Consider the following 24576-nt stretch of genomic DNA (forward strand, 5'->3'; position numbering starts at 1 on the left):
GGAGACATCGCTGGAGCTGGGTGTCGGTGAGTATTTCCTGGCAAGCGGGGGGGGGGGGGGGGCGCACAGGGGATTGGAGGCGGGTGGAGACGCGCAAACTTTATTTTTAAGGGGAAAGAAAAAAAAGATTATTCATTCCTTCTCTCCAGCGAACGCTGCTGGGAAGAAGGGATGAATTCCGGCTTCAGCACCACACGCGGGGGAGACAGCGCTTAACTGTAGCGCTGTCTCCTGCACGGCACACGGACTGCACACGGACAGCATCCGTGTGCGGTACGTGTTTTACACGGACCCATTGACTTTAATGGGTCCGTGTGATCCGTGCGTTCCCACAAACACTGACATGTCTTCGTGTTTTTCAAACGGACACACGGTCCGTGAAAACACGCTGACATGTGCAGAGACACATTGATTTTAATGTGTCTACGTGAGGGCAGTCTCACACGTCCAGATAATTCCGGTACCGGAATTATCCGTGTCCGTGTGCCCCTGCGTTTCTGTGGCACATCAGTGTGGCACACGTGTGCCGCCCGTGTGCCCACTGGGTACCACACGCACCGTGCAGGAGACAGCGCTAAAGTTTAGAGCTGTCCCCTGCATCTGGTGCTGAAGCCGCGATTCATATCTTCCCTGCAGCAGCGTTTGCTGTAGAGAAGATATGAATAATCGTGTTTAAAATAAAGATCCATGTCCCCACCCCCTGTGCGCCCCCCCGCTGTTATTAAAATACTCACCCGGCCTCGCTGGCTGGCGCTGCTTCCTGTCCTGGCCGCACCTTCTACTGTATGAGAGGTCACGTGGGGCCGCTCATTTACAGTAATGAATATGCGGCTCCACCCTATGGGAGGTGGAGCCGCATATTCATGATTGTAATGGGCGGCCCCACGTGGCACACGGAGACACGGTCCGCAAAAAATCAATGACATCTGCACAGATGCATTGATTTCACTGTGTCTACGTGTGTCAATGGCTCCGTTACGTGAGGAAACTGTCACCTCACGTACCGGAGCCACTGACGTGTGAAACCGGCCTAATACAGGGGCTACAGGAGACAAACTGGTAAATATTTTTAATGAAACCTAATGCAAAAATTATTTTTAGCCCCAATTGCATGCATTTAATAAGAAAATAAACGTCTCCGAAGGTGGACAACTCTTTTAAAGGGAAGCTGTCACCCCCAAAATCGAAGATGAGCTAAGCCCACCAGCATCAGGGGCTTATCTGCAGCATTCTGTAATGCTGTAGATAAGCCCCCGATGTATCCTGAAAGATGAGAAAAAGAGGTTACATTATACTCACCCAGGGGCGGTCCGATCCGATGGGCGTCACGGTCCAGTCCGGGGCCTCCCATCTTCATAGGATGACGTCCTCTTGTTGTCTTCACACTGCGGCTCCGGCGCAGACATACTTTGTCTGCACTGTTGAGGCAGTACGCAGGCGCAGGGAAAGGTCACAGAGGCCCGGCGCCTGCGCACTGCAGTACTTTGCTCTGCCCTCAACAGGGCAGACAAAGTAGGTCTGTGCCGGAGCCGCTGTGTGAAGACAAGAAGAGGACGTCATCATATGAAGATGGGAGGCCCCTGACTGGATCGTGACGCCCATCGGATCGGACCGCCCCTGGGTGAGTATAATGTAACCTCTTTTTCTCATCTTTCAGGATTCATCGGGGGCTTATCTACAGCATTACAGAATGCTGCAGATAAACCCCTGATGCTGGTGGCCGCAGCTCACCTTCGATTTTGGGGGTGACAGGTTCCCTTTAAGGCTACTTTCACACTTGCGTTGTTAGGCGTACGTCGCAATGCGTCATTTTGGAGAAAAAACTCATCCTGCAAAGTTTCCCGCAGATGCGTTTTTTCTCCATTGACTTGCAGTAGCGATGAATGCGTCGTGTTTTTGGCGGACGAGACGCACAAAAAAAGTTCAATGTAATGTTTTTTTGAGCGTCGTGTCCGCCATTTTCGACAGCGTATGTGCGTCCGAAACTCCGCCCCCTCCTCCCCGCTCATCACAATGGGCAGCGGATGCGTTGTAAAGCTGCATCCGCTGCCCACGTTGTGCTACATTTAACACACTGTCCGGCGGTACGTCAGGCCGACGCATGGCGACGGCCCCGTACCGCAGCCAGTGTGAAAGTAGCCTTAGTGGTTTCTTGAGCATCTTATTCCTGCGTGCCCCACCACATTAAAACTGGTGTACAAAATGCCTGTCTTAATAAATTGAGGCCTATATCTCTGTAGGGAATGTTGAGCTCTGCATGAGAAAGAAATGGCGCTCTGTGCCTCATAAAGATATATTATGAAATGAATGAACGCGGCCTGTTGAGCCAACACTGATACTACTGCCTTCACCTACAGTTTTAATTGTAATTACCTGAAGTTCACGAATGTCAAATTGCTCCTCAAAGATGTAGGCTGCATCCGCACCGGCAGCGAGACCCCCCATGTTGGCCAGGTAGCCGCAGTATCCTCCCATTGTTTCAATGATGAAGACGCGCCTTTTGGTTCCGCTGGCGGATTGTTTGATGCGATCGCAGGTCTAATCAAAATGCATGGTGCAAAAGTACATCATAATTTCACATGTAAAACCCAATAACGTGAGATTTGCTCGAATCTCTGAGAGATTATATTTTCATTTTTGGCAATTAATTAGGTCTCATTCATCACATCAGCGCCCATTTAAGGCTTCACATTCTGATACGCGATTTCTCAAAAAATCTAAACTACCTACAGATCCCATTCATGTTTATGGGAATAAAACTCACGCCAAAAGAAGCTTGCGTCAGCGTTCGCTTCCATCAAGTTCTCATTCCTTACACGGGCACTTCTAGCATAAGCGACTTCCAACAGTATATGGCAATTTTTTTCTCCAAAGCTCATTATCTCACACCATTCATCTTGGGATATCTTTAGCGGAAAATACATTTAAAGGAGTATTCCAGTAATAAGAAGTTATCACCCACTCACTGAACTGGGTCATCCCCTGCAGTGCCACAGAGAACATGCCCGTTCACATCGGAGCAGAAGTTCTTGTTCTGGTGATAAAGTCTCAGACATCCACTGATCTATCCTGCGGTTAAGTGATAACTTCTTATCGGTTAACCCCTTTAAGGAAGGACACATCTGTAGTATTTAGCATATACTAATGATCTGGTTCTCGATACCCAGAGATCATGTGGTGAGTAGTAAGCACTGCAAATACAGCATGAACCTGCGTGAAATCCAATGGAAACATCACTCGAGTATCTGATGAAACGACATGCAATTTCATCTAGTACAGAACCATGAATGGAGGCTAAATGCTTCAGTGACACAATGCGGAGCAGGAAGACACAAATGGTCTGAGCCACTGTAATAACATCCTGCACTTATCACTTTCCTGCAATACTCTCATTTCACACTCTTTCATCATCTCATCTTACACTAGTACACAGTGGCTTACAGACAAGAAATGCTAGCACTTTTACAGCTGTCTTCTTCATATTGTGAATTCTGAAGTTGTACAGGATGAAAGGCCACGCTGTAATGGATGATAATTAGCAAGTTACAGTGATGTCACTGATGATAATTAGCAAGCGACAGTGATGTCACTGATGATAATTAGCAAGCGACAGTGATGTCACTGCTGAAAATTGATAAGTCAAAGTGATGTCACTGCTCATAATTTTTAAGTCACAGTGACATCACTACTGATAATAATTAGCAAGCAACAATGATGTCACTGCCGATAATTAGCAATACAGTGATGTCACTGCTGATAGTTAGCAAGTGCCAGTGATGTCACTGCTGATAAATCAGTGATGACCCTGCAGATAATTAGTGAGTCGAAAGGATGTCACTGCTCATAATTTGCATATCACAGTGACATCACTGCTGATAATTAGCAAGTTACCTTGATTTCAGTGCTAGTAGTTATTATAATATCACTGTTAATTAGCAAATACATGTAATGCCATTGCTAAGTCACAATGATGTCACCTGATAATTAGCCAATCACAGTGATGTTACTGCTGATAATTAGCAAGTCACAGTGATGTCACTGCTGATAATTAGCCAATCACAGTGATGTTACTGCTGATAATTAGAAAGTCACAGTGATGTTACTGCTGATAATTAGCAAGTCACAGTGATGTCACTGCTGATAATTAGCCAATCACAGTGATGTTACTGCTGATAATTAGAAAGTCACAGTGATGTTACTGCTGATAATTAGCAAGTCACAGTGATGTCACTGCTGATAATTAGCCAATCACAGTGATGTTACTGCTGATAATTAGAAAGTCACAGTGATGTTACTGCTGATAATTAGCAAGTCACAGTGATGTCACTGCTGATAAATAGCCAATCACAGTGATGTCACTGCTGATAAATAGCCAATCACAGTGATGTTACTGCTGATAATTAGCAAGTCACAGTGATGCCACTACTGATAATTAGCGATTCACAATGATATATTTGTGATGCTCCAGCAGCAATGCTTGCAGAATTTCCATATAATTCTACATGTAATAATAGTATCCTAAAAAGAAAATGTGTTATATGGCAGTTTAATAAGGATTAATAATACCAACTTTTGAGACTTTGGTTGTGATTATTTGCACCAATTATCAAAAGTGTCTCAAGGTTAAAGAGTTAATCAGCCAAGTGCCATCATATCACTACTGTACTATGATGTACTGTTATACTATTCAATTGCGACCCCAATGATTGCTATAGCAAGAGTCATGGTGCTGTGTGACCCCCGTGGCTTCTTCTGCATTTTTCCATGTACAGTGAGTGCCACAACCAGTGGGCAACTCAGCCCCACTCACTTGACCCTTTGGTTTTTTCGCTGCATAGTGCCGTTTTTCTATAGGTCCTTTTGCAGAAAATATAGAGGCCTTTTCGTTTGGCAATTTTTCATGTCACAATTTGTATTTAAAAAAAAAAAAAAAAAATAGAAATCTTGCCACTAGGGCTATATTAGACTTACTCATCCTGTTTTTAATGAAGACTTTTCAGAAGTCTCGTTATCATCACAGTCTTGATTATACTACCCAGTAACTCAGGATCCGACATTCACAATAGTCACAGCTTACCCTGCTCTCCCTCACAATGACCATTCACTACAAAAGACAGGGTCTGTCGAGTCTATTGTTGCTACTTTCTATGTGGATTTCTTAAAAGAATAGGAATTAGGTGGCAGATGAGGTTTAACAATGATAAATGTAAGGTTATACACATGGGAAGAAGGAATCAATATCACCATTACACACTGAACGGGAAACCACTGGGTAAATCTGACAGGGAGAAGGACTTGGGGATCCTAGTTAATGATAAACTTACCTGGAGCAGCCAGTGCCAGGCAGCAGCTGCCAAGGCAAACAGGATCATGGGGTGCATTAAAAGAGGTCTGGATACACATGATGAGAGCATTATACTGCCTCTGTACAAATCCCTAGTTAGACCGCACATGGAGTACTGTGTCCAGTTTTGGGCACCGGTGCTCAGGAAGGATATAATGGAACTAGAGAGAGTACAAAGGAGGGCAACAAAATTAATAAAGGGGATGGGAGAACTACAATACCTAGATAGATTAGCGAAATTAGGATTATTTAGTCTAGAAAAAAGACGACTGAGGGGCGATCTAATAACCATGTATAAGTATATAAGGGGACAATACAAATATCTCGCTGAGGATTTGTTTATACCAAGGAAGGTGACGGGCACAAGGGGGCATTCTTTGCGTCTGGAGGAGAAAAGGTTTTTCCACCAACATAGAAAAGGATTCTTTACTGTTAGGGCAGTGAGAATCTAGAATTGCTTGCCTGAGGAGGTGGTGATGGCGAACTCAGTCGAGGGGTTCAAGAGAGGCCTGGATGTCTTCCTGGAGCAGAACAATATTGTATCATACAATTATTAGGTTCTGTAGAAGGACGTAGATCTGGGGATTTATTATGATGGAATATAGGCTGAACTGGATGGACAAATGTCTTTTTTCGGCCTTACTAACTATGTTACTATGTTACTATGTAATTATGAGTCTAGAATAGCCAAAAGTGGCCAGTGTGACAAGTACAAGATTTCTATTTTTTAATACAGATTGTGAAATAAAACATGAAAAAAGTTATCAAAAATTGTCAAGTTATCATATCCCCAAACTATATTACTCTAGAGATACAGGGTTAGTCTACAGGTTAATAGGATTACAGTGCTGCCGCCTTACTGAAATTGCAGCTAATGGGAGAAAATGAACTTTATTCCTCCTCATAGCCGCCGACTTTCAGTTAAAGAAGCGTGCACGGAACAGTTACAGTCACTGCACACAGCATTATGAGCAGTGCTCCAGTACTTTCATTGACAGCTCACTCTGCATACATGTGCTACAGAATGAGCTGTCAATCAAAGTGCTGCTCACTGTTTACTAAGCAACAATTGTAGCCAATCTGGGCACACCTCTATGACTGAAAGCACTGAAGGCCGGCAGTTCCGGAGAGAAATAAAGTTAATTTACTCCCGGTAGCCACACTTTCAGTAGAGCGGCCGTACGGCATTGTATCAGGATGATTAACATCCCGATTAACCCCGTATCTGCATGTTAACAGCATTTTGGGACATAACAGGTTCCTTTTAAACAATAGGTCATTTTCCTGGCAAGAGTATTCCGTAGACCTCAGTTGAGTTGATCTGTCAAACTGACGAGACCGTCGCTGTGTGCTGCAATCTCCTCCCCAGCTGACTGGTTAATTTGTGACCAAGCTTGGTCCTGAGCAGCAGCCAATCACACGAGCAATTACAACATTTCTCCAATATTTTAGGGAATACGAAAAAAAACAAGAAAATCTAAGAGTGACTGTTTTACACAATGCTATAAAAACATCTCACCTAATAAACGTGCAGAAAAATATAAATTACATGTTTATTTTATTTCGTAGTCAAGGCATTCATGAGTCATAACAGAAATGAAGCGATCGACACTCTAAAAAAGCAAGATATCTTACCTCCATAATGGCATTGAGTGCAGTGTCAGCGCCAAGACTTAAGTCAGTGCCAGGGACATTGTTGCTAATGGTGGCAGGCACTATGCACATAGGGATGCAAAACTCTCCATAAGTGCCCCGAGCCTCAGCTAACTGCTGCATACTCTCAAAAGCCTGCGGTGGCAGCATAGATATGTGTTTAGTGGGTGCTTAATGTATGTGCGTTAGTGGCTCCTTCTGTGTGGTGGGAGGTTTGGCTTGGTTCCCCTTTTCGCTATCATCAGGACTGTAGATGATGCTTTAGAACTTGACTCTATTATTGTTAATAATTTACTAAAGTTCGGTATTACGGCAGTGTCCAAATGATGGAAAAAGTAAAAAAAAAAATACAGAAAAAATAAGTGTACTGGGGTTGCATTGGCGCAAATTAAGTTCTGAAATAAATTTGGAAGACTTCCCCATGCAGAGCGAAAAAAAATAAAAAGTTAAAGCCTGAGAAGATCAATGTTTTAAACATAGAGATCAGCAGAAGTGGAGAAGCGATGTTAGTTTTTAGACAGTAGGGATATTAAAATGTATTAATTATGGGCAACAACAGAGGACAAGAGTAAAGGGTTAAAATGGTCTTTTTCTAAAGACGGAAAAAGCAGAAGGTCTATGCATCAACCACAACTCATTTCATTTTTGGCAAGAAGCTACCGCTGGAATGATTGCATCTTGGCACGGTGACACTTGGCACTTTGCTTTCTCTGTACTGTGTGTCCATTATTATTATGCAATGCCGGCACGATATCAGCACACAATATTGCCCAATATAATGTCAGTTTTTGATAGGATTCTGGCTCAAAGCTTTATGAAATGTAGCCAAATTATTGAGACTTTTGCCATATTTATGCCAGTCCGGCTCAGCGGGGAGGATGCGTGGCCAATAAATTATGGCAGTAATGTACGGTATTACAGTTGCTGATTGTTGAAGGTCCCAACAGTCGCAGCCCCAGTTATCCCCTATCCTATTGATGGGGTATAATTTATTAAAGTGGTAATAAACCCTAACTCAGGGGTCCCCAACTCCAGTCCTCAAGGCCCACCAACAGGTCATGTTTTCAGGATTTCCTTTGCATTGCACAGGTGATGCAATTATTACCTGGGCAAGACTAAGGATATCCTGAAAACATGACATGTTGGTGGGCCTTGAGGACTGGAGTTGGGGACCCCTGCCCTAACTGATGGGGGTCCAAACTCTAGGCCCCCTAATGTTCCTGATAGAATGAAGAGACTGCACCGATGACTGTAGAATATTTTTTAAACTGACTCGGGGTAGATGAGAAACGCAACAAATTCATTAATAGAAGACACAAAAGAGCACAGTGTTGTAAAAAAAAATCACAGTAATAAGCGAGTGATAGTCAAAACATGGAAAAAACAGGGTATTTAGATTTTCCATCTTTTGACTAGCACTCGCTTATTACTGTGATTTTTTCAGAGTATTTTTGACCTCGCTGTGCTCTTTTTGTGTCTTCAAGTTTCTTGGTGGTGTGAACAGGTTCCTACAGACTTGCTCAATGTGCAAGTAGCCCATGTGTTTCTGGTTCTAAAATTCATTAATAGGCGCACTCCTCTTGATGGATTTGGCGCATCTAACTCCAGTGTAACTTTCAACGTGCAAAACACTAGCCTTGGTGAATCAAGGGAGGCTTTTAAGTGCCCACTCTTGTACTCAATTACTCAAAGATGCTTGTGTTATATGCTACTCTCTTCTTGACGATTTAGTTAGATTAACGGGATTTTTCTCATCTTAGCGAGTGATGGCATTTTGCTAGCAACCTGTCAACATATCTTTACACATAGAATTGGAGGTACAGCTGTATAGTCACGTGTCTGCCTATAAAGTTATACCTTTCTAGCAGAGATTCGATGTGCCAGTCATGAAAAACCTATTGTAGACGCCATGTGCAAATCAGGCTGGAAGTGCACTGGAGTTGTCAGTGCAATTTGACGGCTTCTTTCGAGTGCACTGCCATGTCCCCAATGCACTTTTAGTCTGTTGATATGTGGATGCTATACATGAGATCTCTGTAAACACATGTACTTATTGTGGGGCAGTCTCCTGTACAGCCATAGCACGACCTCCAAGTGTAAAAACGTGCAGACACCTCTTTGATGATCGCCGGAGGTCCACACTCTCTACTGTTCCCGAGAAGGAAGAGGCTGCATGGCTGTGTCCCCTTCGCACTTTTTACCTGTGGTTGGGATCCCGGGGAATGTGGCATCCCAAAGGCAATCATTAAGTGAGTGTTATATACCAACTTAGTGATCCCACAAACAGATGTAATGTGTTGGGGAACAGAGGAGAAATGAAGCCCAGTACCAAGGAGAATATTATTGCCGGTGGAGAGGATGCAAACCAACATGCAGGACCCGGTCCACTGGACATGTCAGTAATCTGCTGGACAGGAGCCTTGATGGCATCCATGACTCTGGTCTTGATTAGCTTGGCTGGCGCTACGTCATTAACGTGGCGTGACGTGGCATCAGATCGGCAAATCAAAAGAGCCGCCGTGGATGTCGTCACTTTCAGGGTTCAGATCCATCGACTATTGATTAACGACGTGGATCGGGCCTTGCATACCAATTTGCACCAGCCTTAATTGCCGGTTATGTGTTGTCCTATTAAATTGAGAATGTTTTATTAGGGAACTCGTAAATGTTTTTTTCTTTTTTGACAAATGGCTCCGTTATTGTCCAGCGCCTATCACATTAACCATTTCTCCCCTCTTTACTTTTCTAATCATCTCATTTGAACTCTTTACTCATCCTCGAAGTGAAAGATCGACTGTTTTAATTTTATCTTGATCGTTTTAATATTTCTCATTAAAAATAATTAAAAAAAACGTTTTTTAATAAAAATTAGTGATTTTATTTATTTAGTAAGAATTTTAGTAGCATGAAAAGCGCATTATGGAGCATTTTGTTTCATTATTTGTATCCTCCATAAGCCATATATTTATGCATAAATGCCGTTCGCATCCATATATAAATATGTTAGGGGTAAAGTAGCGAAAGTAAGAGCACAGGCGGCGTTAGAAAGTGTTTGTATGGGCTGGTACGGATTGTCACTGCGCTTCTGACTGCACATCAAAAACTCAGGGTTAAGAGCATCTTATCTGGCATCACGATGGCTCCAAAGATGCTTCTTCATGGATAGAACTGCATTGTCAGACAATGTATGCATGTGGATTTTTTTATGTGTGTATACCGCAAGGTTGGAAGAGAGTCAGCTTAGATCTGCAGTCACTAAAGGAGCACGAGCACCAGACATTGTGCTGTGCGCTAACGCTAGGAAATATTACTCCAGGGCCACATTTATCAAACTAAATGTAAAACCCTGTTTGTTGCCATAGCAACCAATCACATTGCAGCTTTCGTTTTGTATTCTGCTTTTGAAAAATGAAAGCTGCTCTGTGATTGGTTGCTGTGGGCAACAAAGGTTGTGGGCCTCAGTTATCAAAAGATTCGAAAAGAAAAACGATCTTTGTTGTCCGTAGCAACCAGTCACCGAGCAGTTTTTCGTTTTTCAAACGCAGAATACAAAATTAATGATTGGCTGCTGTGGACAACAAAGACAGTTTTTCTTTTCGATTCTTTGATAACAGAGGCCCACCATCTTAGCTGCCCATAACAACCAATCGCGGCGCAGCTTTCTTTTTTAAACTGCTCTTATAAAATTAAAACGGCACCGTGATTGGTTACAACGGGGCAACAAAAAACTATTTTTCATCTAGTTATTTCGTTTTACTAAACCTACCCCTCAGTGCTTCTGTATTTTTTCAGCCTGTAAGGGAATCTGTCAGGAGCCTTATGGCCACAAACTGATTATATTGCTGAGTGAGCTAAAAGACAAGTTCATATTTCTTAATGCGAATAGATATTGTATCTGAGCAAATCAATCTTTGTGTAAATGAGGCTACGAGTGCACAGGGGGCGGCCGATCCCTGGCTTGTGCACCGCTTCTCTACATCATTCCCCGCTTTATGTGGCCGAGTGACCTCGGATCAGTGCTGCAAGTCTACGGCAGACATTAGTCCAACCCATAAGATGACTGTAAGCGAGGAGTAATGTGGGGGATCGATGCGCTAGCAGGGAACGGGCCCGCCCTCGCTGCACTTTTAGCCTCATTTGCATAACGATTTATAGTTGATCGTCTCAGTGATGGAATATCCATTTGTGGCCAGAAAGGTGTCTGTGAACTGGTCTTTCCCTATCCTACCCAGCCATGTGATTACTTTGTGGCCCTAAGGCTCCTGACAGATTCTATGAAAGGTTGAAAGAATAAAGCAATGTGGGGCGGATGTATTAAAACGAAGCCAGGAAGCTATGTGGGAACCTGTCTGTAGTCCACAGCTCCTGACAGGTTCCCTTTAAAGGCTTTTTGTAAATATATGCTGAAAAAAAAACAGCAATTCAGGTCCAGGACCAACAAGAGGTCTCAGTAACAGGCAGGACTAGGACTATAAATAAGATTTGTACAGAGGATCGGACCCCGATGCTCATCACTCTTGGTAACCTTGTCGGCACAGCTGCCTTACTGACGTAGCTGGGAATCGGGAATGGAGGATCCTGGAGAAGTCGTAGCTGGAACGTCTGCACTGATCCTTGCTCTTTGCTGTGATTATGAGCAGCTCACTCACTACAGTCACAGCATTATATCCATTTCCTTTGTAAGGCAAAAAAGGTTTAACAGGGTAACGTTATCAGAATGCCGCCAGGCAGCATTCACTGACTCTACGGATTGCAAGCTGCAGCGACTAGACGCTACGTAGGAGCCGGCCGGCTAGATGTCCACTAAGCTGGCGCTACAAGCCACGTGCAGCCATGATGTGACAATGAGCAGCGAGGAACAGAGTGGGTTAAATAGAGTGCAAGCGGCAGTAAGCGGCAGCATGCAGCATGCAATACTTACCTGCAGGCGTTGGAACCTGTGGATTTATTTATCAGAGTTTGCAAAGAACAACATTTCCAAATTGAGATATTATTTTAGGAAATCGGCCATAAAGATTTTTGAAAACGGGCCGATCACTTACACACAATGGAGGCCGCCATATTATAGGAGGAGTTCCTGGAGTCTTCACTGTAAAGCCTCATTCAGACGGCGTACATGGGTCCGAGTACGGACTGCAATACACGGACTGACCCAGACTTCACAGCATTATATATATCTATGAGGCTGTCCGGTTCGGTTTAGGAGACCCGCAGGAAGACCGTACGTCGTGGTCCGCACTTGGACCATGTTTCAAAGATATCTTAATTAAGCTTAATAGTCCCATATCCAAGATCCTATTCCAATATGGAGTAGGTGTAACAATAATATTAGCAAATATCTATAATTAGAAATGTAGTATAGTTCTCCTGATTCACTAAGTCGTTTACCCCATGTGCAGGGGCATTGCAGTAGCTTAGGTAACCATGGTTATGACCACCAATATATATTAAGATTTAGTTGTTAATGGTTGTAACCACGGATACCTACGCTACTGCAATGCCCTCCACAAGGGGTAAGCGCCATAGCGAATCAGAAGAACTATACTACATTTCTAAATGGAGATATTTGCGAATATTATTATTATTACACCTACTACACATGGGATAGGATCTTGGAGATTGGAATACCCCTTTAAAGAGTAACCGTCGTTTGATATTTCTCATTAGAGACACCCACTTCTTTCTCCTTCTGAACTGATCATTCATTGTTATGGCTTCTGCACTTGCACCAATGTTATTCTATGGGGCCGTGGAAATGTTGGATCTTTTCCTCTGTCCAAGGAGAAAAATCTCTTGCGCGATCTGCATCCGATATTCGAATGTCACTTGGCCATGCAAATCAATGGGTCCGTCCAAAAAGTCAGACAGCACTTGGACAACATCCGATTTTCACGGACTGAATGGAGAAGATGGAGGATTCTTTTTTTTCCATCTTCTCCTCATTCGAGAAAATTGGATCACGCTTGGATCACACTCTGATCCTAGTGTTATTAGCATAATCGTCCCGATTCTCTCAGATGAGAGAAAATACGCTGGTGTGACCTTAGCCTTAAAACTCTCAAAACACGGATAAAATGTGTCTTCTGTCAATACAGACTTTCCCATTACTGAGACAGGAGATGGCAGTTGGTGCTCATAAAGCTCTATGGAGAGCTGTAACGGTCATTTCACTTGCAGCAGAATGTCTGTGTCGGCCTCCAGCTCTTCACCACTCCATAGAATTTTAAAAGCACCAACTATCATCTCTTATCTCAGTAATGGGAAAATATGTCATCTCTGAAGACAGATTTTACCCCTGAATTGAGAGGGAAAGATCAGTCCAGGAGGAGAAAGAAGCCGATTTCTTTGATAAGATCTGTTGTAAATATGTAAGAAGATTTATAATATATAGAATAGGTTACATGGGTGCAGTCACCGCCCTAATGCCCTACTAACTAAACTAAAGTCTGCTCCATCTGAAGGAACACGGCCGATCAGTGGTGCGTAGATGTGGATTCTTTGCTCTGATAAATAAAGCCACGAGCATCGGATTATCGCGGTGTGTGGATTAGGTAAGTGCACTCAAATGAATCTCATCAAACTTACATCGGTTATAGTGTTCAGAGCAGTATCTGCGCCAATGCTGAAATCTGAACCCGGCACATTGTTGGAGACAGTGGCAGGAACCATAACCATTGGGATACAGAATTCATCATATTTCCCTCGGGCAACAGTCAGTTCCATCAGTCCCAGGTAGGCCTGGGAGGCGCAAGCACAGTGTAGGGAGGAAAAAGAAGACACAGTCGTTGTAGGTGGTGGGGTGAAAAACTTTTAACGGACCAAGGGAAGAAGCCATTGCTACCACAGCACACAGATACACTTGGGAAGGAACCACTACACACAGGGAAATCAAACATTAAAGACAAAACATAAGATTTAACACTAAACAGAAATGGATTCAATACAACATGTTTGTTAACATAGTAAATGACAAAGCCGAACAGTAAAAGGCTCTGCTCACAGCACGTGTCTGGCCTACAAATGGAGACCAATGTAACCTCAAGGACACAAGCTTGTTAGGAGCATTCCTGGACTACAAGCTTTGTGTACATCAAAGATGTGATGTGACCTTAGTCTTTGGCTGCTAAATATTAATGTGATTTACTCACAAGTAAATCATTTAATATAAATGCTCAAATTTGCACTCGTACGCTATGTTATAATTAAAATGCAGGTTCACCTTTAAAGGACTTACACTAATACAGACCTGGGCAAAGTGCGGCCCTCGGGCCACGTCTGGACGTCTGGCTGTTCCTGTCCAGTCCGTGGACCAAGACAATTGAAATTGTAATTTATGCAGCAGAAGACACATGCTCATATAACATTCAGAGAAATAGCCCAAATGCAGACAGCACCTCCTATAGACAGCATACCTACAGACAGCACCTCCTATAGACAGCGCCTCCTATACCCAGCCTACTTAGATAGCTCCTCCTATAGACAGCCTACCTAGATAGCTCCTCCTGTAGACAGCGCCTCCTATAGACAGCCTACCTGCAGATAGCTCCTCCTATAGACAGCCTACCTACAGACAGCGCCTCCTATAGACAGCCTACCTACAGACAGCGCCTCCTATAGACAGCACCTCCTATAGACAGCATACCTACAGACAGCGCCTCCTATAGACAGCGCCTCCTATACCCAGCCTACTTAGATAGCTCCTCCTATAGACAGCCTACCTAGATAGCTCCTCCTGTAGACAGCGCCTCCTATAGACAGCCTACCTGCAGATAGCTCCTCCTATAGACAGCCTACCTACAGACAGCGCCTCCTATAGACAGCACCTCCTATAGACAGCATACCTACAGACAGCGCCTCCTATAGACAGCGCCTCCTATACCCAGCCTACTTAGATAGCTCCTCCTATAGACAGCCTACCTAGATAGCTCCTCCTGTAGACAGCGCCTCCTATAGACAGCCTACCTGCAGATAGCTCCTCCTATAGACAGCCTACCTACAGACAGCGCCTCCTATAGACAGCACCTCCTATAGACAGCCTACCTACAGACAGCGCCTCCTATACACAGCCTACTTAGATAGCTCCTCCTATAGACAGCACCTCCTATAGACAGCCTACCTGCAGATAGCTCCTCCTATAGACAGCCTACCTAGATAGCTCCTCCTATAGACAGCGCCTTCTATAGAAAACCTGCCTACAGACAGCGTCTCCTATAGACAGCCTACCTAGATAGCTCCTCCTATAGACAGCCCCTTCTATAGAAAACCTGCCTACAGACAGCGTCTCCTATAGACAGCCTACCTAGATAGCTCCTCCTATAGACAGCCTACCTGCAGATAGCTCCTCCTACTGACAGACCACCTACAGACAGCTCCTCCTATAGACAACCTACCTACAAATAGCTCCTCCTATATCAACCTACCTGCAGATAGCTACTTAGATAGCTCCTCCTATAGACAGCCTACCTAGATAGCTCCTCCTGTAGACAGCGCCTCCTATAGACAGCCTACGTGCAGATAGCTCCTCCTATAGACAACCTACCTAGATAGCTCCTCCTATAGACAGCCTACGTGCAGATAGCTCCTCCTGTAGACAACCTACCTAGATAGCTCCTCCTATAGACAGCACCTTCTATTGAAAACCTGCCTACAGACAGCATCTCCTATAGACAGCCTACCTTGATAGCTCCTCCTATAGACAGCCTACCTGCAGATAGCTCCTCATATAGACAGCCTACCTGCAGATAGCTCCTCCTATAGACAGCCTACCTACAAATAGCTCCTCCTATATCAACCTACCTGCAGATCGCTCCTCCTATATAGACAGCCTACCTGCAGATAGCTCCTCCTATAGATAGCCTATCTGCAGATAGCTCCTCCTTTAGACAGCCTACCTACAAATAGCTCCTCCTATAGACAGCCCACCTGCAGATATCTCCTCCTATAGACAGCCTACCTAGATAGCTCCTCCTGTAGACAGCGCCTCCTATAGAAAACCTGCCTACAGACAGCGTCTCCTATAGACAGCCTACCTAGGTAGCACCTCCTATAGACAGCCTACCTGCATATAGCTCCTCCTATAGACAGCCTACCTAGATAGCTCCTACTGTAGACAGCGCCTCCTATAGACAGCCTACCTGCAGATAGCTCCTCCTTTAGACAGCCTACCTACAAATAGCTCCTCCTATAGACAGCCTACCTGCAGATAGCTCCTCCTATAGACAGCCTACCTGCAGACAGCTCCTCCTATAGACAGCCCACCTGCAGATATCTCCTCCTATAGACAGCCTACCTGCAGATAGCTCCTCCTATAGACAGTCCACCTGCAGATATCTCCTATAGACAACCTACCTGCAGATAGCTCCTCCTATAGACAGTCCACCTGCAGATAGCTCCTCCTATAGACAGCCTACCTGCAGATAACTCCTCCTATAGACAGACTACCTAGATAGCTCCTCCTATAGACAGCGCCTTCTATTGAAAACCTGCCTACAGACAGCGTCTCCTATAGACAGCCTACCTGCAGATAGCTCCTCCTATAGACAGTCCACCTGCAGATATCTCCTATAGACAGCCTACCTGCAGATAGCTCCTCCTATAGACAGTCCACCTGCAGATAGCTCCTCCTATAGACAGCCTACCTGCAGATAGCTCCTCCTATTGACAGACCACCTACAGACAGCTCCTCATATAGACAGCCTACCTACAAATAGCTCCTCCTATATCAACCTACCTGCAGATAGCTCCTCCTATAGACAGCCTACCTGTAGATAGCTCCTCCTTTAGACAGCCTACCTACAAATAGCTTCTCCTATATCAACCTACCTGCAGATAGCTCCTCCTATAGACAGCCTACCTGCAGATAGCTCCTCCTATAGACAGCCTACCTGCAGATAGCTCCTCCTATAGACAGCCTACCTACAAATAGCTCCTCCTATATCAACCTACCTGCAGATAGCTCCTCCTATAGACAGCCTACCTGCAGATAGCTCCTCCTTTAGACAGCCTACCTACAAATAGCTTCTCCTATAGACAGCCTACCTGCAGATAGCTCCTATTATAGACAGTCCACCTGCAGATATCTCCTCCTATAGACAGCCCACCGGCAGATAGCTCCTCCTATAGACAGACCACCTCCAGATAGCTCCTTCTATAGACAGCCTACCTACAGACAGCGCCTCTTATAGACAGCCTACCTACAGATAGCTCCTCCTATAGACAGTCTACCTACACATAGCTCCTCCTAAACAGCCTACCTACAGATAGCGCCTTTTATAGACAGCCTACCTACAGATAGCTCCTCCTATAGACAGTCTACCTACATATAGCTCCTCCTATAGACAGCCTACCTACAGACAGCTGCTCCTAAAGACAGTCTAACTACAGACAGCTCCTCCTATAGACAGCCTACCTACACATAGCTCCTCCTATAGACAGCCCAAATACAGACGGCTCCTCCTATAGACAGTCCACCAACAGACAGCTCCTCCTATAGACAACGTACCTACAGATAGCTCCTCCTATAGACAGCCTACCTGCAGATAGCTCCTCCTATAGACAGCCTACCTACAGATAGCTCCTCCTATTGACAGACCACCTACAGACAGCTCCTCCTAGACAGCCAACCTACAGACAGCTCCTCCTATAGACAGTCAACCTACAGACAGCTCCTCCTATACAGATCACCTACAGATAGCTTCTCCTATAGATAGCCTACCTACAGACAGCGCCTCTTAAAGACAGCGTACCTACAGACAGCTCCTCCTATAGACAGCCTACCTACACATAGCTCCTCCTATAGACAGCCCAAATACAGACGGCTCCTCCTATAGACAGTCCACCAACAGACAGCTCCTCCTATAGACAACGTACCTACAGATAGCTCCTCCTATAGACAGCCTACCTGCAGATAGCTCCTCCTATAGACAGCCTACCTACAGACAGCTCCTCCTATTGACAGACCACCTACAGACAGCTCCTCCTAGACAGCCAACCTACAGACAGCTCCTCCTATAGACAGTCAACCTACAGACAGCTCCTCCTATACAGATCACCTACAGATAGCTTCTCCTATAGATAGCCTACCTACAGACAGCGCCTCTTAAAGACAGCGTACCTACAGACAGCTCCTCCTATAGACAGTCTACCTACACATAGCTCCTCCTACAGACAGCCTACCTACAGATAGCTCCTCCTATAGACAGTCTAACTACAGACAGCTCCTCCTATAGACAGCCCACCTATAGACAACCTACTTACAGACATATCCTCCTATAGACAGCCTACCTACACATAGCATCTCCTATAGACAGCCTGCCTACACATAGCTCCTCCTATAGACAGCCAACCTACACATAGCTCCTCCTACAGACAGCCTGCCTACACATAGCTCCTCCTATAGACAGCCTACCTACACATAGCTCCTCCTATAGACAGCCTACCTACACATAGCTCCTCCTATAGACAGCCTACCTACACATAGCTCCTCCTATAGACAGCCTACCTACAGATATCTCCTCCCATAAACAGCCTACCTATACATAGCTCCTCCTATAGACAGCCTACCTACACATACCTCCTCCTATAGACAGCCTACCTACACATAGCATCTCCTATAGACAGCCTACCTACACATAGCTCCTCCTATAGACAGTCCACCTGCAGATATCTCCTCCTATAGACAGCCTACCTACACATAGGTCCTCCTATAGACAGCCTACCTACACATAGCTCCTCCTATAGACAGCCTACCTACACATACCTCCTCCTATAGACTACCTACACATACCTCCTCCAATACACTACCTACACATAGCTCCTCCTATAGACTACCTACACATAGCTCCTCCTATAGACAGTCCACCTACACATACCTCCTCCTATAGACTACCTACACATACCTCCTCCAATAGACTACCTACACATAGCTCCTCCTATAGACTACCTACACATAGCTGCTCCTATAGACAGTCCACCTACACATAGCTCCTCCTATAGACAGCCTACCTACACATATCTCCTCCTATAGACAGCCTACCTACACATACCTCCTCCTATAGACTATCTACACATAGCTCCTCCTATAGACAGTCCACCTACAGACAGCTCCTCCTGTAGACAGTCCACCTACAGACAGCTCCTTAACTCTCTTAGAAACAACTTCTCTCCCTCGATATCTCTCCATCTACAGTAGTATTCTGCTCAGAGAAGGATCCAGGAACTTTAATTTCCTGTAATATCTTGGGGAACTTTAAAAATAAAATTCAGACATTTATAAATTAATTATTTATGTAATTCTCATGTATATATTAGTGTAGATCCTTTTTCAGGTAGCCAGTTGAATAGTAGACTTATTAATAGGAATGTGTTTAAAATAGTAATGGAGCAGGAAATGCAAACTATGAGGAAGAGAGAAAGAAATGAATAATTGGTGAGTGGATAGACATGTACCTCGAACCCCCCGATAACAAGCAGAGCATTGATGCTATGAGCACGTATCTGGTCAGCAATTTGATCAAAATATTTTGCAGGTAAAGTTCTGAAATGTGAAAAGAAATGTTGAATTACTGCATTGCTGCACTATCTGCAAAGCTTCCCAGACATGCTTCTAAAGCAAATATCATCTCATAATTATATCTCATGTAAAAGATATGAAAAAGAAAATTACATGGTGAAAATTACCTTTTGGTGCCCAGGAGAGATCCCCCTTGGCCGGTCCAGCCGCCAACATCTCCCCACTTTATTTCTTTAATCTTAAAAATAAATAAACAAATGAAATTAAATTAAATTGCATAACCTGCCACAAAACCAACTCTCAATCGGACAAGGAAACGTCATCAGAACGGCCTGAGGCCAGAATTTTATCATGATTTATCATTCTCACACGCTTACCTGTCCTTTGGCAAATCCTTCAAAGCCATCATTAACAGCAAACATCTTGTGACCTTCGGTGATCCCCACCCTCACGGCAGATCTGACGGCTCCATTCATTCCAGCCGCAGGAGCTCCGACATTTAAGACGGCCACATTGAAGTTACTCTAGTAAGAAAAATGGAAAAACGGATACATAACCTATGGCGAGAAAAGCCGACTGAACGCAAAAATCAAAACAACACCGGACAGTCGCAGCATCGCGTAGACATGTGATCTCTCTAAAATCCAATATTACATCTCGTAAGGTGTTTCTATTACTAACTAGAAATTGTCACATAATGTTATACAGTTATGCTCAAAAGTTTACATACTGCGGCAGAATTTTTGCTTTCTTGGCCTTTTTTTCAGAGAATATGAATCATAACACCAAAACTTTTTCTCCACTCATGGTTAGTGGTTGAGTGAAGCCATTAAGGCCTCTTTCACACTTCCGTCTTTTAGCTTCTGTCAAAATCCTTCGATTTTTGAAAAAAAACGTATCCAGCAAATTTTTCTGCTGGATCCTGTTTTTTCCCATAGACTTGTATTAGCGACGGATGGCCATCCGTTTCATCCGTCGTGCACTGGATCCGTTGGAAAATTGCTGTCCGTCGGGCGGGGACAACGCACAGAGAAACGTTTTTTCTGTACGTCGGAAAATCGCTCAGCGACGGATCCGGCACTGCCCGACATTGGCTATAATGGAAGCCTATGGGCGCAGGATCCGTTGCTGACTGTCAAAACCAGGAATCCAGTGACGGATGACGTCTTTTGAAACTGAGCATGCGTGGACGAATTTCCAGTCAGGGAAATTCTCTCACGCTCGCTCTTTCTCTCTGTTTACTACTGATGCTGCCTATGTGCAGCATCAATAGTAACAAGATATAATGTTAAAAATAAAAAATAAATCACAATATTCTCACCTTACGGCGTCCCGTGCAGCGTTACCGATGCTCGCGATGCTCCTGGCAGCTGGCGCTCCCAGTAATGCCTAGCGAAATAACCCGATGACGTCGCGCTGGGTGAGAATATTGCGATTTTTAATTTTTTTTTAACATGGGTTGTGTATGCGTTTTTGCAGCGGAAAACCGCTGCGAAGACGCATACACAACAGGTGCACATAGCCTCGACGGGTCCGTCTTTACAATCTGCACAGGGTCCGTCATTTCAACGTTTTGACGGATCCTGTGCAGATTGTAAAAACGGAAGTGTGAAAGAAATTGTCAAACTACCGTGTTTTCTCTTTTTAAAGCTTAATGACAACCCAAAACATCCAAATGACCCTGATCAAAAGTTCACATACCCTGGTGATTGTAAAACAGCACCATTATGGCCATACCTTTACTTTACCAGCTTAAATGGTGATGACGGGTGCTCTTTTACCATCTTTGACCTTTGCCTCAGGTCACTAAATTTGGCATCTGCTGGCTCTGTCCACACTTTTGCTTTTTTTTGAAAATGTAGTATAGTTATATAGAAAAGTAATTTACCTTTGGAAGTTCAGATGTATTCTTCTTATGGGAGAGGAGTTTGTATGTGTTCAAGTTATTCTCGAAACTCCTAAAGTATAAATAATAGTGTCTGTAAATCTTGTCCAAACCACCAGAACCATTGGATTTATGCAAACACTAAGCGGTAACGTTTCTCTTTGCGGATAGTGTCATGTCAAGCCTGACATGCCAAGGTGAGGAGACATTTAAGTCATGCAATGCTCATCAGGGAAATATGCAAATTGTCTCTTCATAGAGGAAGAGGTAGTCCTAACTTTAGTGCCACCTATAGGAAGGAGCAATCATAAAAGTCAATATTGACCCACATAGTATCAGAAAATTGAGATTGAGATTTTGGCTTTTATCCTAAGTCATGTGACAAGGCTCATCAGTGTCGATATTGACTTTTAGAATTGGTGGCACTAGAGTTCTAGATGTCCTCCTCCAAGTCTCTTCACCTTGGCATGTCAGGCTTGACACGTCACTCTCCGCAAGGAGAAACGTTACCCCTTGGATCCTGGTCAGACACCTCACATTCAGCCAAGCCAGATCTCACACGTTGCAATGATGTGGGGCAGCACCCCGGAACAGTGTCTGCAATTTGAGATTGAGATTTTGGCTTTTATCCTAAGTCATGTGAATTTTAGGATTGCTACTTCCTATACGTGGCACTAGAGTTTTAGTCCTCTTCCTCTCTCAAGAGACAATTTGCATAAAGAAAGTCAGCCTCTGGTGTTTTGGGAAAGGTTTACCATGAGAACATCCAAACAGCCACTGATGTCTATGGACAAGACTTCATTTTTGACTAGACAGCAGTTTCCCCCATTAGGAACATGTTGAGGTGAACCTACCGTAAATATTACCATATCTTTAACCAACAGCTACGACACAATGCAGTGGCGATGGGACACCATTATCCTATCACATAGGGAGACTTAGGGTACCGTCACACAGTGCCATTTTGATCGCTATGACGGTACGATTCGTGACGTTCCAGCGATATCGTTACGATATCGCTGTGTCTGACACGCAGCAGCGATCAGGGATCCTGCTGAGAATCGTACGTCATAGCAGATCGTTTGGAACTTTCTTTCATCGCTGGATCTCCTGCTGTCATCGCTAGATCGGTGTGTGTGACAGCGATCTAGCGATGCGATCTAGCGATGCGTTCGCTTGTAACCAGGGTAAACATCGGGTTACTAAGCGCAGGGCCGCGCTTAGTAACCCGATGTTTACCCTGGTTACAAGCGTAAATGTAAAAAAAAAAAAACAGCACATACTTACATTCCGGTGTCCGTCAGGTCCCTTGCCGTCTGCTTCCCGCACTCACTGACTGCCGGCCGTAAACTGAAAGCAGAGCACAGCGGTGACGCGGTGACGTCACCGCTGTGCTGTGCTTTCACTTTACGGCCGGCAGTCAGTGAGTGCGGGAAGCAGACGGCAAGGGACAGACACCGGAATGTAAGTATGTGCTCTTTGTTTTTTTTTACGTTGGTAACCAGGGTAAACATCGAGTTACTAAGCACGGTCCTGCGCTTAGTAACCCGATGTTTACCCTGGTTACCGGGGACCTCAGCATCGTTGGTCACTGGAGAGCTGTCTGTGTGACAGCTCTCCAGCGACCACACTACGATTTACCTACGATCACGGCCAGGTCGTATCGCTGGTCGTGATCGTAGGTAAATCGTATAGTGTGCCGGTACCCTTAAGCTAAGAAAGAGGTGGGCCAACAATGCAGAAGGTTCACACGGTGAACCCAGTCCAGTCAAGTCCAGACTAGGTACCAATGGCTGCAACTCAAATAACAAAATAACTTCAAGATATGTAGGCATAGAAATAAAAGCCCCCAAAAAAGAGTACATCATAGCCAAGTAATAACTTTATTACATAAAAAAGTACTATACAAACGAATAAATACCACATACATTAGAAGCAAGAAACTGCTATAAATTGTGGGGACATACTGAATAAATACACCTACTAGTTTGACGAAACATGCGTTGGGGCGGCGGGATGACACTACTTCTGCCTCTACCACCTATACATTTAAGTGCCACATTACACTCTCATTGCTTTGTACTTGGACAGCCTATTCATTTAGCAAGGAAGTGTTTTTTTCCCCATATATTTAGGCATTCAGTGTCTTCTATATGTGTAGGTGTATTTATTCAATATGTCTCTGCATTTTATAGCAACATATGAGGTATGTATTTGATTGTATAGTATTTTTATATATATATACCGGTAATAAAGTTATTATTTGGCTATAGTACTCTATACTCTTTTTAGTGGCTTTTATTTTTATGCCTCGATCTTGAAGTTATGTTTAGGGTATGTGCACACGTAAGAATTTCTTGCAGAAAATTCCTAAAGAAAACCGGACATTTTCTGCGTTTTTACCGTGTTTTTTTTTGCACTTTTTTTCGCGTTTTTTTCCAGAGCTTTCCCAATGCATTACATAGCGGGAAAAACGTGAAAAGAACGCAAAATTAATGAATATGCTGCGTTTTTTAACACAATGTGCACAATCATGTGCACAAAAATTGCAGAATGCATTCTAAATGATAGGATGCATATGTATGCATTTTTTAGAATCGTGCTTCTCTGGTATCAGGTTTGAGCAACTGGTCTTTGCTCCCTACACACATTGATGAGCTCCGAGTGCCAATGGCGCTGGTCAACATGTTGTCCTTTCTTGGAGCACTCTTGGTAGGTACTAACCACAACATACCCAGAAGACCCCTCAAGTCCTGAAATTTTGGAGATGTGGTGACTCCATGTCTAACCATCAATATTTCACCTTTGTCAAAGTCGCTCAGATCTCTACATTTGCCCATTTTATCTCATTCCAAAATATTACATTCAGGAATTATTTACTTGCAGCCTGACATGTCCTACCCCTGACAGGAACCGTTGTCCTGAGATAATCAATGGTACTCACTTCACCTATCAGTGGGTTTATGTCATAGCTTCTCGGTGTACGTGCAGATTTTGTAACAGTTTATAATCAACGAGATTTCCATTATCTTTAGTGAGGATGATTTATCTATCATTTGAAAAGTCACAATTGGGAGGGAAGACAATGATTGGGGGTCGCTGCCCCTAGGCCCTCTATTAATAAACCTGAACTGTTCACCTAACGTCTTAGGAAATCCAATCATTTCTATTTCTCTTTCATTA

At 44.1% G+C, this 24576-nt stretch overlaps 1 protein-coding gene across 4 annotated transcripts in view; it reads right to left on the minus strand.

Annotated features, from left to right (window-relative positions):
• The window catches only part of PFKP (phosphofructokinase, platelet), a 128330-nt gene that overhangs the window by 17079 nt on the left and 86675 nt on the right, over positions 1-24576 (minus strand). For 2 of the 4 annotated variants that reach the window (XR_011313959.1, XM_069729694.1), the window contains exons 12-17: positions 21397-21466; positions 19886-20032; positions 19676-19746; positions 19445-19532; positions 13583-13735; positions 2374-2538 (exon numbers count right to left, since the gene is read on the minus strand). Coding sequence is in view for 3 of the 4 variants with exons in the window: in XM_069729694.1 (XP_069585795.1) it covers positions 2374-2538; positions 13583-13735; positions 19445-19532; positions 19676-19746; positions 19886-20032; positions 21397-21466 (694 nt within the window). In the remaining variant the exon portion in view is untranslated. Of the gene's footprint in view, positions 1-2373; positions 2539-6979; positions 7133-13582; positions 13736-19444; positions 19533-19675; positions 19747-19885; positions 20033-21396; positions 21467-24576 lie in introns of all 4 variants that reach the window. The other 2 variants (XM_069729697.1, XM_069729695.1) reach the window with 2 other exon arrangements.

The sequence above is a fragment of the Ranitomeya imitator genome, chromosome 6, assembly GCF_032444005.1.
Source record: "Ranitomeya imitator isolate aRanImi1 chromosome 6, aRanImi1.pri, whole genome shotgun sequence".
NCBI lineage: Eukaryota > Metazoa > Chordata > Amphibia > Anura > Dendrobatidae > Ranitomeya > Ranitomeya imitator.